Source organism: Arachis hypogaea, chromosome 2 (assembly GCF_003086295.3).
Source record: "Arachis hypogaea cultivar Tifrunner chromosome 2, arahy.Tifrunner.gnm2.J5K5, whole genome shotgun sequence".
Classification (NCBI taxonomy): domain Eukaryota; kingdom Viridiplantae; phylum Streptophyta; class Magnoliopsida; order Fabales; family Fabaceae; genus Arachis; species Arachis hypogaea.
This window is the reverse complement of record NC_092037.1, coordinates 35,761,350-35,778,294: the sequence shown is the minus strand read 5'-3', so window position 1 is coordinate 35,778,294 and position 16,945 is coordinate 35,761,350. Positions and strand designations below refer to the sequence as shown.

Genomic DNA, 16,945 nt, shown 5'->3' with positions numbered 1-16,945 from the left:
TTTTTGGAATTTATTAATGCAAGGAACTATTTTTACTTTTAATTGATTTTCAGTTATTGTTCATCATGTCTCACTTTTATTCCTCTCTTAATTCTGTGAAAGTTATATTCATGTCAATGGAGTAGAACTCCCATTTGACTTTGGGGGTGATTAAGAGGAGACCCTTGAGTTGGAATGCTCAAGCGATTAGTTAATTTTGGAAGTTATTGGATAATTCTCTATTTAGTAACGCTAATTCTTTCCAAGGGAGAGGATTAGGACTTGCAAATAAGAACAAGAATTAGCTCAATCACTTGACTTTCCTTTATTTAGTAAAGGTTAACTAATTGAAAAAAACAACCCCTTGAAGCTACACTCGAGAAATTCCAACAAGGATAGAACTTCCAATTAATCTACCCCCGGTCACGGCTTTTTATTTAATTATATAAATTCTCAACCATTTATCTCTCTGTTCTTCAACTCTTAAAAATCCTTGGAAAACCTCTTATCAATAAAATAGCACTCTTTTTTCAGCTCGTTGGGAGACGACCTGGGATTCATATTCCCAGTATTTTATTTCTAAAATCATGTGACAACCCTTCTAAATTGATACGCGGAATCAACATTAGTTAAGAGCTATACTTGCAACGTTGTTTTCTCTATAAACTTCTGATCGGGGATTTTTCCGCGAGTCAAGTGTATTAGAGACATTCATTTCTGAGACATTTGCCAAGGCACCAAATCCCATTTCTTCTACTATGTATTTCTTTTCTTGACTCATTTTCCTGTACACTGTTGCTATTGCCTTTGTTTGGCATCTGCAATAACGAGTTTTCTACAAGTTTTGAAACAAAATGTGAGGATATATTTATAATACAAAATAGATATTATTCGAATGAAAACGGATAAATATATTTAATCTACTTAAGTTATAGTGCGGCTTATCCTTCATTGTTGCCATTGTCTTGTTTTGTTTTGCTATAATGAAAAAATTTGGTCAATACTTCACTGAATACATCAACAAGCACAAGCATGTTGACAAAGACCAAATTGCATAGGTTTGAATTTTCACACTAAAAATAGAATTGACGTTGCAAGTATAGTCTAAACCTAACAATTGATCATCAATCAAATGTTATCACAATTCAAACCATATATAAACCAAGAGTAATTAAACCTCGGGTCGTCTTCCCTAGGAGTTGCAATGAAATGTGATCATCATTGGCTATGGAGGGAGCATGGGGAATTGGGAATGCAAGAGTTCAAGAATTGTAAATAGCAAGAAATTAAATGAACATGCAAGAAGACTCTTGGTGAGAATTGGGGAATTAAGGATTCCTATCCTAGTTGTGGACCACAAACATGGAAATTGTGTGGAATTAATCCCAGTTAGTAAATCTTACTTGAGAATTAGTCAAAAGGGCATAATTGATTCCAATCCATAAGTCCTAAGTCAACAATAGTGGGTCACTTAGAGTCAAGGGAAACCAAATCAATTAACAATCCTCACACAATGCGGAATGGACATCCACAACTCAATTCCATCCAAACACCCAATTTCTCAACCAAGAGTGTGAAAACTAAACATGCAAGGAATTAAAAATCAAAACAATGAAAGTAAAAGCAATTAAATGCTAGAAAAGGAAACTTTAAATGCAAGAAAACCTCTTGGCAAGTAATTGAGAGCTAAGGTTACCTATCCTAGACATTGACTACAAACACATGATGATTACGAAGAGTTAATCCTATTTAGTCAACCTTACATCAAAGATAAGTCAAGTAAGCATAGTTGATTTCAATCCATAAGTCCTATGTCAACACTTAGGGTCACATAAAGTCAATGGAGACCAAATCAACTAACTACTCTAATATATCAAACAAAAATGGACATCAATGACTCAAGGATCACCAAAGTCATCAATTTCAAGCCAAGAGTGGAGAAAAACTAAGTAAAAGCTAAGCCAAGCATTTTATCAAACACTTGGTGTGCATGAAAATAAAATAATAATAAATTGCATTAAAAATAAAATCTAAAATAACAAAAGCGAGAAAATCATAACAACGACTAAAGAAAGCAATAAATGAACATAAAACATAAATTTCATTAATTGAAAATTAAAATAGCAAAGTGTCGTAAACATAAAAGAATAAAAGAAATGAAATAACAAAATAGAAGGAAAGAACAAAGATTCAATAACAATAAATGACAAGGAAAAGTAAATAAAAACAAGAATTAAAAGTAGAAATTATAAGAAATTAAACTAAGAAACCCTAATTCTAGAGAGAGAAATGAGCGTCTCTCTCTAGAAACTAAGAGAAAACATCATAAAAGCTAAACCTAATTGCCCCCCTCCCCCCTTGTTTCCACTTGAATTGGGGTTGAAATAGCTTCAGAAATGAGTTGGACTGGATTTTGGAGGCCCAGAATTCGCCCCCAGCGATTTGCATTAATGAGGTCACGTGATTCTGGTCACGCGTACGTGTCACCTGAAAAAAATCCATCCACGCGTATGCGTGGGTCACACGTACGCGTCGCTCGCAAATCTTCCTTGTGCGTATGCACGCATACTTGTGCATGCGCACACATGCTAGAATTTCCAAACTCCATTTCTTCATGGTTTCTTCCCTTTTCCATGCTCTTTTTCTCACTTCTTCAACCCATATTTGCCTTGGAAACCTGAAATAACTTAACAAATACATCAAGGCACCAAATGGGATTAAAGTAAGTAAAATTGACTAAAATTAAGAACAAAAGAGCATGTTTTCACTTTTAAGCACAATTTAGGAAGAAATCATGAAACTATGCTATTTCATTGAATAAGTGTAGGAAAAGTTGATAAAATATACCTAATTAGAGCAAATAAATACCATGAAACGTGGATTTATCACATGTATATCTTAATCAAGTCAATTAAAATGCAACAAGCCACCGAACCGAAACTAATTCATGCACAGAAATCTATCCAAGGTTTTCCAAAAGAAAAGTTTTTCAAATTTCATGAATTAGGTTTTCTTTCAAAATGACATTTGCAAATTGGCTTCTTTAAAAACTTACTGAAATTTGATATCTTTCTTTAAGTATCAAGGTCAACTACCATTCATGCTGAAATCTATCTAATATAATGAGACAATTTTACAGTACTATGGTTTATCAAAGTGAAAGAGTTGTCTCTAATGTCAATTGTCCTAAACAAAACTCATTCAATACATCAACAAGCACAAGCATGTATATCTTAATCAAGTTAATTAAAATGGCACAACCCACCGAACCAAAAATCATTCATGCACAGAACCAAAATTACAAAGGCCACTGAACCGAAAAATATTCATGTGGTTAATAAATGATGATCAATTTTCAATCAACAAGAATAGTATTCTTCCATGCAAAAGAAGTACTGAAGATAGTAACAAAGCTCTAGTTAAACTATCCACACCAATAAGAACAAGCACGTATATCTTAAAACCCTAGTTACATTGAATTGAATGAAAATAACAACAAATTTCATTCCAAGGCCTAGTTATACTGTAAAAATCATTCACAATAGTTCAATCTACTAAACGAAGCAAAATTTTAAATGAGACGTTGCAAGATTTTAAATGAACAGTAGTTTTCTCATACCTTTGGTAGTCTTTGTTGCTGTTTTCGTTTGTTTCTGGTTGTTGCTTGCGAAATTTTCTTCTGATTCCTTTCCAGTGGTGGTTTCCACAGAGAATGTGATTGAAGTTTGAGTGATATTCAGAGAGATTCGAAGCAAATGAATGTTTTTGTGTATTGGTTTCGTGTTGAAAATATAACTTTTTTTCATAATGAACCGTGAATGAAAAATGAGGAGTTTCTTTCGTCTCCGGCACGTGTTTTTCACTCTCTATTTAATGCGCTTAATTCAATTTAAACTTGGACCAACTTAATTATATAGTTATATGAATGTGTAGCAATCCTATTATACACATTGTAAGGGAGTTTTGAAGGGCCACGTCTAGCATATCTACAACTATAAACAATGACAACTATTATATCACAATTACAGGTTTGAGTTGCCCGACTTTTTGAAAATTTATCCAAAAAGAAAAAGAACACAATTATATAATAAACAAAAATACATGATCAATATATATTATTATTTTTTAATTTATATTTAACTAATAATAATTTACACATTTTATATATAAAAAAATATAATATATATATATTTATTAAAATTTTACACAAATCAATACAATTTACATTGATACTTTTTAAAATTTACATATATAAATTAATAAAATTTATTTGTTAAAAATAATTTAAAATTTGTATTAGTTAAATAATAACTAAAAATATTAAAAATTAGTAACTCCCAAAAATCTTGTATAGTTGATAAAATATTTTACACTATTAACGAATAAATATTAAACTCAAATTTTGCACAAATATTAAACTCAAATTTTGCACGGCTGCCTAAAACGGTTAAGCTTTTTGCTTTCGAAATGCACTTCGCATGCCCCCGTCCCCGATATAGCTCCATACGCGTCTCATGATTTCAACACCGTGTGATGTCAGATACATAGATCGTGTAGCTACACCAGGAAATAATAATACATCTTACACTAATAAATGTAGAGAGGTTAATAATCTACATTGAAGATTCATCATTGTCTGTCAAAATTTGACGAAATAAATACTGCCTCGTCGTACGCAAACACCAAGATACCATCCTATGAACAACAATACGACTAGCATGCTAATGCAAAATACCCCCGGCTGACCTTTATCACTACAGAATCCAAAACCTCATTTGCTATTTAATAATCTAATACAGCTTATCAATGGCAATGATTTATCTCGGCAAAGGAATTCCCCACAACCGAAGGATTTGCACTGATCAGAAAAAGATGCTAAGTCTAGTGCTCTTTCAAATACCATGTGGCACCTCTAAAACCTGGATCCTCATCTTTATGGCTCCAATGGTGCTGAGCTCCCATTTTGAACACTAGCACTGCCATCAACCATTGTAATATCATCCGTGTTGCTTTTGGGTGACATGCTTTGGGCCGCATGTCCATCAGCCATTGTAGCATCCTCAACAACACAAGATTCGGGGATGCTCATGTTGCTTTCAGGTGGCACTTCTTGGGCCACATGGCCATCGACCATTGTTTCTTCCTCACTTTGGCATGGTTCAGGTGCATCCATATTGCTTTCAGGCTGCACATCTTCAGCCACATGCCCATCAACCATCGTGACCTCGTCACTTTCATTCTGTTCATGCATATCAGTGGGAGATGTCTGCTGGCTGCTTGGCACTTGATTTGTGCCTACTGTTGGTTCTATGTGACCAAAGTAAGGTCTGTTTTGCTCAAACTGATGTCTCAACCGTTCCTGGAGATGAAGAAAATGTGAATTCAGCAATTTCAGAAATTGTCTTTAAGTTGAGGGAAAACAGCAGAGAGCAGAATCTGTTAATAAAACAAAAGATTATATGGGAAGAACAATATGCACAGAGAACAAAAAGGAAAATGCGCTAGCCCAAATGAAACTTCCAAATAGGGCAAACACAGACAAATACGCTACGGATAAAGCTCCATTTAAGAGTTCGCCACTAGCCAATAGGTTGCTGCATACACTAGGTGGGATTTGAATCCCAACACTTGCTTAGGCAGACGAATGAGTTAATTACTCGACCAACTCAAGTTGGTTAAACACAAGTCTTTAATGCAGATTATTTAAACATCACTTCCATCAAATTTGGCAATAAATATAGAGGAAGGGTATATCACATTAATCGTGTAAGTTTGTAACACAACTACAAGAATGAACTTTAGACTTAGCACGCATGGTTCTATACTCCTAGCCACAACTACAAGAATGGGACGGGAAAAGAAAAAATAAACCCTGCATTGGGACAACACTTGATTACTAATAGATAAAAGAGCATTGAAAATGTAACAAGGACAACATACAATAAGAAAATAGAGAGTATGTTTCACACGTAGGCAATGTCTAAAGCACCAGGACCAACAGAGGAACAGTCAATTTTTCAGTGGTAAGGAAGGGAGGAAGGTATTGAAATATAAAGCTTCCTCCATTTTACATTTCAAACCCTTCCCCTTCCCTTTCCTGCCTTTCTGTCCAAAAATCAAAACACAAAATCATACACTAGCCATTTGTCTCTATCTAGTGTAAACCATGCCTTCAATGAGGTTTACCTAAATGTTGAGGGCATGGGTAGCTTTGTGTTCTGTTTTTATGTTAACGAAGGAATATTCTAAATCCCTTATCTCTTGAACTTTCAAATTGGCTTGACAAATTTATTTTATCAGAAATAAATGACGGAATAAGGTCAGAGTAACTTAAATAACCATATTGTGGTGTTCAGCAATCGGTCTTTTCATTTGAAGAGAATGGTTGTCTTGTTAGATGGCCCAATCTCTTGTAATCTTTTTTTGTGAAATTACCTTATCCTCTCTCTCTCTTTCAAATCTTTTCTACCGAACTAAGAATTTTGTTTCCTATCTAAAAGAAATAATAATGTGTTACATACCCTGAGGAAAATGCTGAGTCAGCAGTGCAGGCAGCTAAAAAGGGGAAGATAATAATCTCTTTACCTTATCATTATTCTAGACGAAATAATAAAGGAAAGGGAGGAGTAACTGATTTAAATAACTGATTTATTTTAGGAAGCAATAACTGATTGAATCAGTTAGAGGAGAATCAGGGACTGCATGATTTTAGGAGGCAATAACTGATTGAATCAATCAGAGGAGAATCAGGGAACTGCATGATTGTGAAGATTTCAATTAGAGAGAGAGTGAGGCAATAAAAGAAGGAACCGAATAGGTATTGAGGCAGGAAAAGACTTGGAAAGGCCTAGGCTAGGAGAGAAGAGGACTCTCAATATTCCTCTGCTATCATTTTTCTATTCTATTGTAATTTCTGCATTTCCATTCAATAAATTCCAGCTGAGAGTATTTTGCCTAAAGGGTAACCTGTTCAATTTGTTTTTGTTTTATCGAGTGCTGTGGGAGCATTCTGTTGGTACCAGTTTTAACATAATGATAATAAAATCACTGACATATATACATATAAACAACTTTCTTATATAGTGAGATGTTGGACATACCTGATAAAGCCTTTCTATGATACTACCCATCTCCTCAATGCTATTTACAAGATGAATATGATGTTTAGGCCCGGGATCTTCAACATTTCGTTCGGTATATGATGTAATTTCACTCAAATTAAGGGCAAGGTGGTCTGGTCTCTGGAGAAGCAGCTGAAACGTAGGCTGCAGCTCATAACACTGCTCAAAAAGGGAACGACGGCAGAACACATATAACCCAAGACGAGCACGTGACATGGCAACCACCAATCTTCTTACATCACGAAGATGACCAACGAATCGAGTTCGCACAAGGGATAGCAATATAAAATCATTTTGCTGACCTTGAAATTTATCGACTGTAGTAACCTGAAAGTAGTCAAGAATAGAACAATGAAACCTGGTTGATGCCAAAACTTTCAAAAATTACAATATCACAGACTCCTTGTTTACTTAAATGTTATAGAAAATTAAATTTGTCTACGTGACTTGTTAGAAAAGTCATCTTATTTTGTGTCCTCCATACAATATTTTTTTTTTAAACCTATTTTTATAAAATTATTTGTAAACATTATATTTTGCAAGGAAGATTTCTTCTTGTTGTGAATCTTTGTGAGTGCATCTTTATAAAAAAATTTTCAACCAGAGTGAAAAGGAAGAATCTTCACAAATCAGATCAAATAAATCCCTGGGAAATTCTGTCCACTATATGATATGAAATTAATGAGCAACCACTGAGCAGCATACCTTGCTTGGTGGACCAATGAAGTCATATGGAACGCATCTTCTATTTATCACATCACGGATGAGAAGTTTCTGGCCATTATAAGTAGTCAAAATTGATATCTTATTTGCAGGGTACCCTAAGAGACGCATGTATATATAGACACTGACCACATATTCTGCTTCTCCCTCATTTTGGTAAAACCAAGGGGACGGAGTTGTCTCTCCCTTACCAAGGTAATCTGGAACATCCACTAACTGATAATCATAAGCAAATCCTGCATTTGCCCTATGGAATATGTCTGCCTCCTTTACATAAGGAAGGTCTCCCAAATCTCTGTATCTCCAGTTGTAAAGTTGAGCTATACTTGGCCTGGCTCTTCCCTGGGCATTTAGCTCTATGTAAGGAATACCCAAACGAACAAACCTAGTAAATAGACTCTGATCCATGTGGCTGTACTTTTGGAAGGCCATATTCTTCACAACAGGAGGCAACTGGTGATGATCACCAATTAAGATGCAGCGTTTAAGCCGTGCATGACCATCTTCCTGCCTCTGAAGTAACATTGGAATGAAAGTCTCAATTTCCAAAATTTGGGCACTTTCTTCCATTAACAAGTTGTCATACTTAAAACCTAACTGAAGGAAATCCTTCCTCTTTAGTGCTGCATGAGTACAAGTCATGGCCACAATTTTAGCTTGTTTGGTCATTAAGTAATTAGCTCTATCAGCTGTTGACTTCAGTAATTCAAATGCTCGACACTCTTCAAGTTCTTGAAACATCGTCTTCAGATGACGAAAGCACCCCATAGCAGCCCTCATATCTTTCTCAAAAGATTCCCCAGTAAATACTGGATGTGGTGCATCAGAGAAGAACTCCTTGAAGGGAAAACGATCTCTAACAAAGCTTTGCTTATCTTTATTCTCAGCACAAGCAGCAAGAAATTGCTCCCAGCGTGAATAGACATGAAGCAACCAAAAGTATCCAGCAGTTTCACATGTGTAACCCACATCCTCCGGAAGTTGAAGAGACCTTGCTAGCCTCTCGACTTCACTCAGCAATTCTAACCGTCTAACAAGCATTGCATTAACACGTCCTTGACGACTAAAATCAAGATCAGTTGCCAGCTCTTGTTCTCCTTGACCAAGTCGAAGGAGATACCGTGCAGGAACATCTCTCTAAATCAAAAATAAGTAAAATGGAATACATCAAACTTCTATACAGAAGGCAAGAATATATAGAAAACTTGATGGCATTAAGCTAGAGTAACCACAAAGACCATCGTAAACATCAATCAGCCTTGCCCCAGTGGGTATGATCGACTACATGAATCAAACGATCTAAAAATAAAAAAAATGTGTTCACTCTCCAAAATTTTTAAAATTGGTTGAAACATTATATTGCTTGTGATTTATGGAATTATGTCAGGTTTCTAATACCACAAAATAATGCTATAACATGCATCATGACATGACAAGTGGAGCAAAACAAAATTCAATTATAAACCAAAAGTTATGCCACACAAGTATGACCAAATGTTGTACAAAGACAATGTTCTTCAGAAAATTCTAGCAGTCTTTTTCAGCCAAAGACTAATAAATAGCAAATAACTATGGATTTTACTAAGACATATCGCACTAATAAAATATTTAACATAAATAAGGGAATAGACATGTGACATCCTACCAGCATTATCTTCTCAAACAGATCATTTAGAGCCTGATTTGAATGAGTAATTATTAAGGTTCTCTGAGAAGGACAATTATGATATAAAACATTCAGAATTTGCACAGCTGTATCAGTTTTTCCTGTACCAGGCGGCCCTACAACCATAGTCAGGCCAGGTTGAATGCCAGAGATAATTGCTTCAACCTGTTTAAGAATATTCCACATCATTATCATCAGTATCTACAAATTCCAATAATAATAATAATAATAATAATAATAATAATAATAATAACAACAACAACAACAACAATTACATCTAAGGAATGGCCCAAGAGTACAACAAAGCTATCCTGTAGGAAACTCCTTACAATGATCAACAGATCATCAACAAGAAATTACAAGCATAATGTCATCCCATAACAAATTTAGTATAAAGGCCTAGTAAACATGTCATAGGAAATTGTGTGTGTGGGGGTGGGTGGGTGGGTGTAAATCTCTTATGCTATTTGCTTGCTTACTCCATTAACATGGGCATTCCTCTACAACCAACTACATCAAAATATTGGAAGAGCTGAGAGCACCTGTGTGGGTGTAAATCTAACTGAATTCTGTTTTGGCTGATCTTGAGGATAAGGACCAGGGTCCGGGGGTGTATAAGTCTCAACAATAAGTCTTTCTTTCAGATGATTATCATCATCCACATTGATACTGTTTGGTCCACCAACAGATGTTGCACTCCTGTGAAGAGAACTGGCAGTTGCTTTGAGTGTTCGGGGAAGCATGATCTTAAAAGGAGGCCTTGGATTCGTGCTTTCTGTCCCATTGGGATTAGTGAATGAAACCTGAAAGACCCAAGAAAAAGTTAAGACAAAAGTCACATCAACATCTTAATCCCATACTATCACTCCTAATGACAGATATCAGTCATATCCATACACAATAATCTCTACAAATCTAAAAATGAAATAATACCAACCTCATAATCCACAAAACATTCTTTCAAGTGATCAGCATCTAAAAAAGTATCTTTGAAATCTACTGTTTCCAGCAGATCAGGCATCTTAGTCCACTGTGCAGCCGAAGGATCACCGTAACCAAGAAATATATTCTCCAACCACTTAGGAACAATGCAGTATTCATTCATTAAATCCCTTATTGATTCTAAGATGGCTTTAAAATTGTTTTCTTTTGGCTTTCTTCTCATTAACACATTAAATGTACCATAAACATCTTCTGCCCCTTTCTCTGCAATATTACTGACATCCATGTGGTATTGAGCAGTATCCAAAGCCACAGTAACTGTTCTGAGCTCCCCCTTTGGTGGCTTCCATTCATCCCTTTTAATCCTTCCAGAAAAATCATTCATAAGGGTTCCTTCTTCATCACGAATCTCGATAATTTCACATCCTCGAACACATTGTAGACCAAGTTTTTGGGGCACACTAGCTTTGGCTGCTTCTTCTGTACTAAGCGGTTCAAACGAGGGGCGAATACATAGTAAAAACAATACATCATGTTCTTTCAATGAATCCCATTCTGATCTAACCTGTGATCTGTAGCTTGAAATGCTATACGTAACTTCCGCTGTCACAGACGAAGGCTTGACCTCACCTATGTTTGGTTGTTTCACTTCAGTTATCTTGAATTCCTTAATTGGCACCCCCATTCTTGACCAACCACGAAAAGCAGTTTCTCCTTCACTGTTAATATATGCAAGAAGGTGTGGAATGGCTTCCTGAATATCCTCACGTATCTCATATGTTGATTCAAGTCGGAAGAGATTAAAATTTCGAAGAAGATAATCATGAAGTGTTAAGAACTGTAAGTTAAGTTTTGGCAATGCCAAACAACCTTCTCCAGAATAATTTATGCTTGGTACAACACTTTCATCCCACATAATCTGCTCATTTGGGTATAGAGGAAGAGCATTGATGGCTTCCTTTTGAGATTGTTGCTTCTCAAAAAAGGACACCATTACTTCTATAAGAAAATCAACCCGCTCTGACCAGGGATCTTCCTTAGAAACCAGTTTGAGCTGCATAAGGAAATAATGCCACAAGTTGAAGGTTGTGGTGTTAATCCATGGTTTGGTTCACAGTTACATGAATTATTACAGAGGATATTTCAGAAACTAATTAACAGAAGGAATAAGCCACTATTATATCGTATAAGACTTAAAAGCTACAGAGTAACACCTCATTGACAAAGCATCACTTCTCCCTCATATTATAGTGCAGAGAACAATTTAAATTCTAAGACTAGAGAAATGAGTAGAAAAATCTTGTGTATTAATCATACCTTGCAGCAAACCAAATCCCTTAATTCCTCAGGAAGAAGGACAGACAATTTCTTGGATAGATCTGCACGCTTGTGGATTGAACCGATGTTACTCAAAGCAAGTTCCCGCAGCTACAACCACGTAAGAGAAAGAAATTAGGTGTTAAATCTGCTAATGCCAACAAACAAGTATTAGGTGGAGAGGAAGAATGAAGAGTCATATCATATCACAAAAAATGCAACAAGGAAAATTTTAATTAGATTTTGTTCATATAGACAAAGTTACATTTAAACATACCTTCTCAATCTTTTTAAATGCGAGTAACTGGAATGATTGCATACAACTATAATGAGATTCAAGAACTTCATGATCTGTTAACTGTGTGCCAGTGTGATCGTTGATTTCGAACCCTTCATAGAATTGTAATAAATCGACTAACTGTGCAAAAAGTTTCCCCTTCTCATGCCTATAGAGTGCACTCAAATGGCATTTGGCAACTACGGCTACATCAGCCACAAGCGGCCTCAGGTACCTACAATTTAAATGAGAAGAGGGTAATTGATTTATTGGCCTATTGAGAACGCAGAAGACGTTCTGCAAGGGTACATATGAAAATGACGCTGCTGTGAAGCATTTCCTCACTTCATGTCTATCAAAATCAAATCCTTTCAGAATTCAACCAAACTCGCCAGACAAAATTTAAGTTGTACACGTAATATAATGACCCCGCTATAGCAAGTAAAACAAAAATCTAAGTTTGGAAAATGAAAAGTTGAAATAAATAACTGATGCTTGAATGAGAGAGCATCCAGATAATCATAGCCACACACCTCCGTGTAGGCAATTGACTCAAGAGGTCAATAAGAAATTCCATAAACCTCTCACAATACAGTACACAAGCATCATTAGCAAGCCCCAAACCACCATCATCAATAAGCTCATCTTCACCAGATAAATGTCTCTGGGAAAAGACCTGTGAATCCAATATCTGAAGAAAAAAAAACGGGGGCGGGGGGAGTTAGCTTAACAATTTTGGCTAAAAAATTACTCTTTTTGTAAGGGAGAACATTATAAATGTAGTTGGGACTTGATGTGGCTCAAAAATTTTGCAAACCTCCAGAAATTCTTCTATTAGGTTTCTCAAGAACATCACTTCAACTGTAGATGATGGATCTCCCTTCACAGGTTCCCTCCTTATCATCCTTTTCCATTTCTTGATCAAACCCGGATTAAGACAAAGCTCCATCTACATGGGTAAAGACCAAGGCCCAAAATGCATTTAGCATGTAAAAAATATTATTTAACATTAACCAAAGGGAAGAAATATTAATGAATATGAGTAACAAAAGTAAGAGTAAATCAACAAATATACTGATCATTTGTTTTGATCTTACCTGAAACCGACCATAAGACAAACTGTACCAGGATTTCAAACTTGCTAGTCTCAAGACTATCTTGCTAACAACCTCATCTTCTAAACTCTGCAATAAACAGTCATGAAGTCAACAACAATGTTTGTCCTAGGTATAGGGGAATCATTCATATACATAACAGCTACCTAAGGCCCTATTTGTATAAAATGAACATCCCTAAAGTCTTGTTGGCTACCTTCAATTCATTAATGGAATTTGAAGTACATTATATTCCTACGTTGTACTTGCCTAGTCAAATCTTTATAGTACCAACTGACAATCATAAAAAAGAGGCCAAATTCTAAATGCACTATAAGAATGATATAATACATGTTCTGTTGTAGGAATCGGTGACTTTACATTTACAAATTAGTTATTTGCTTTGGTGGTACATTTGGGGTTATTTTCAACGGACCAAGAAAAAAAAAACTAACATTCACTATTTGAAACAAGCACAGTAAAGCATCTTTTGTGATGATAGTTTTCACCATCACCACCCATGGTAAAGCAAACCCACCTGCCACCTCCCACCAAAACACCCCCACAAAGTAAAACCCAAAGAAAAAGCTTTTAAAAGCTAAATTGCAAAAGGGGAATAAGACAATAATAGTTCAACAACAACAGGGAAGCCTTTGATGATAAAATAGATTTTGGTACCAACTATGTAAGCAAGGATATTATTTTTGAGGCAGAAATACAGAGATAGGGACGGAGACGGGTACAAGGATATTCTGTCCTCACTTTCAAAAAGTACAGAAAATACAAGAATTTTCTCAGAGACAATTTGTCACTGTCCCTTCAACCAAACAAGTCTCTATGCCCTCCTATCTCAATATTTTTGTCTCAAATACAGTATCCAAACGTAGCCTATGTAAATGATGAAGTGCTCTGCCAATATACCTGAAAGGCATTTATCATGAAAACCAAGTAATTTGTCTTCTCTGCTATACTAAGATCTCTTCCCTGCAGTCAAATAGGGATACATATAAGATTAAATAAAACGGCACAACATATATAGAAATAGGATTGTTTACTCAAATGCTACCCTCCCACTAATCTGTTTTTAAGAAAGGTAGCCCAGTGCACAAGCATCCCGCGTTAACACAAGGTCTGTGAAAGAGCCGCAGAGTGTAATGTAGACAGTCTAACCTAATAATTAGATATCAATGACTGCCTCCACGACCTTGGAGTCACACGAGGACGACTCAGCCGGTTCAAGGCTCTCCTTCCCTCCCACTAATTTGTTCCCTTAAATAAAATTTCCAACCCTATATTAAATGCCAAACAGAAAGTCTAACATATTTTAAACATCATGATAATGGCCAACTAAAACGATGTTCTCAGTTTATGTAGTAATAATATATCATCCATTCACAAGAACAGAACTGAATCACTCCCTCCCTCTCAAACCCAAATAAATAGTAACAAGGGCATAAAATTAGAAGTAAAAAGGCCAGTATAAGTCTATAAATAGTGCACACAAGATATAGTACCTCCTTTAGGTGAAGAACCCTCTCAAGAAAGCCTTCGAAAACATCCTTCCTTTCATAGAAACAAACCCAAGCCGCCACGTTTTCTCGGAACTGTAAGCCACACATGTTCCAATGGTTAAGAGTGACATGAAAATATACTGCTTCGGAGCATAATTGGATGCTGATTATTCTCATGAAGCAGCTTAGAACTAAAAGGTAGGTCAAATCTAAAGTAATCAGGTGAGATAGTAATACCTTTTCGTTGACCATGAGGATGATGGACATGACGTGCTCAAAGGAGGCGTTTTGAGGGTCGAAATTAGGCCAGAGGTAGTTCTCGAGGTACTGGCTAACCTCGAGAATCATTACCCTCTGCAGAGGAACGGGCTTGTGCCCATCTCCCACCAACAGCTCCGTCTCGTATATATTGCGAACCAGCTCAGGGTCGAAGGGCTTTTTCTTGGGTTCGCCCGTCTTCAACCAATTCGCCTCCGCAATCTTCGTGAGCCTGTCGCGCTGGATCTCTGACAGCGTAATTGTGCTTGGCACGCCACCGCCTCCGGACTTCTGGTTCGAGTCCACTGCCTTCGATTCCACAGGGTACTCTGCCACCCTGTGCCGCCGGAAATCATATATGCCGGTTCCGTAGACCCTCGTCATCAGTACCACTAGGGTTATGTGTGTCTTGTTGATGGGATTTAAAGAAAATGGTAATGCTGTGGTAAAAAAAGGTGCGAAAGGGAGCAAAGGGAAGCAGAAAAGAGCTACAAGGTCGGTTATTGTTGGCTCCCTCGAGTGAGAGTGAGAGAAGGGACACGGAGCAGCGAAGCTGCGATGAAGGCTGGAGCTGAGAAGGGTGGAAGGTTGAAGGGTGTCCGACTCTGTCACCGGCGAAGGGAGGCTGGGAAGAGGCCGAAAGCAGATTATGAGTTAGAGGGTTTAGGCTGAGCAAATCCGCAAAACCTATGAAGTATCAAGTATGAAGAAGGAAGCAATTAAGCAAACCCCAAATCCCCAAGTCAGAGACTCACACTGAACCGGGAGTTACTCGAACTATTCCTCTAGTCCTGCTAACTAATGGTCCGGGTAATAATAGCTTTTAATTTCGAGTCTGTCCTTCTCGAGGTTTTAAAAATCAAACCAATTATTAAATGGTTTTAATTACTAATTTATTAATTGGGTGATTCTAGAGAAGGTAGTTTTTATAGTTCATAAAATTTTCAATTAGGTCTTTATATTTTTTTTTTTAATTGGGTCATTGTACTAATTTTTTCTTTCAATTAAGTCCCTACCGTAACAAAACTGTTTGATTTAACAGAATATTTCATTCCTAAATTAAATATTTTCTCAATTTTTTCTAAATTTATAAATTATCTCCCTTTTTATTTTGAGAAAGATAAAATTAACCCTTTACTCTTTTTCCACCTTTCCGTCTCCCTCCTCTACTCTTGTCTCTCTCTCTCACCTTCATTCCTCCCACCTCCATCGCACCCCTCCTTCCACTCCAATTCCACCCTCGACCACCTCTCCTTCCACCTCCCAAACTCGATTCAATGACCAGAAACACAAGGGGTTGAAGGGAAGAAGGAGATGGAGAAACTACGCGCGAAAGAGAACATTCGATGAAAATTCATCGCTTTGGAAAAATTCATAGATGTCGATGCGGCTGAATGGCAGTGATGCTGGCGATGAAGAAGGTCCAAACCCATGCCTTTTCCACTGAAGAAAAGCTCTCGAAACTATGCTGAGATGTCCACTGAATAAAAGCTCCCAAATCTGTTGCGTTGACCTTTGAGACGGTCTCCAACACTGTCACATTCGCCTTCTCCACCTTTCCAGATATGTTGCGTCAATCAAACAGGAGCATCGTCGAATCCTTATTCCACCACCCTTCACGCCTCAAGAGAGAGAAAGACAATACGACAGAGAGACCACAAAAGAGATATCACATTGCAAAGAGCAAGAAATGGGTTGAGAAAGAGTGAGGCGACGAAGGGTGACACGGCTGCTGCCATCGTTGTTGGAAGATGTTATCGACGAGTTGCTTCCTTCGTGTCCGTTATCATTGTTTGTCGTCTCAGATTCAGCCTCCATTCTGCTTCATTTTGCTTTTACCTTTTCTTCTACTTCATTTTACTTTTGTTTCATTCTGCTTCAGCTTCATTTTAGTTTTTCTTCTTTATACTTCTGTTTTTTAATTGGTTCTACTTCTGCCCAATGATTATGTTAAACAAAATTACAACAACAACAACAAAGCCTTGTCCCACTAAGTGGGGTCGGCTACATGAATCAAACGACGCCATTGTGCTCTGTCATGTATCATGTCTACAGAG

The 16,945-nt window shown here is 36.7% G+C and overlaps 1 protein-coding gene across 1 annotated transcript; it reads right to left on the bottom strand.

Annotated features, from left to right (window-relative positions):
- Positions 1–4,549: 4,549 nt before the first annotated feature.
- Positions 4,550–15,963, bottom strand: LOC112742863 (uncharacterized). Its single transcript, XM_025792106.3, has 14 exons — positions 14,868–15,963; positions 14,634–14,723; positions 14,041–14,103; positions 13,123–13,209; positions 12,843–12,974; positions 12,559–12,716; positions 12,026–12,260; positions 11,749–11,859; positions 10,427–11,485; positions 10,032–10,292; positions 9,469–9,654; positions 7,806–8,960; positions 7,080–7,427; positions 4,550–5,338 (listed from the first exon to the last, which is right to left on the bottom strand). The coding sequence occupies exons 1-14, from the start codon at positions 15,270–15,272 to the stop codon at positions 4,913–4,915; spliced, it is 4,716 nt and encodes a 1,571-aa protein (XP_025647891.1). The 5' UTR covers positions 15,273–15,963; the 3' UTR covers positions 4,550–4,912.
- Positions 15,964–16,945: the final 982 nt, after the last annotated feature.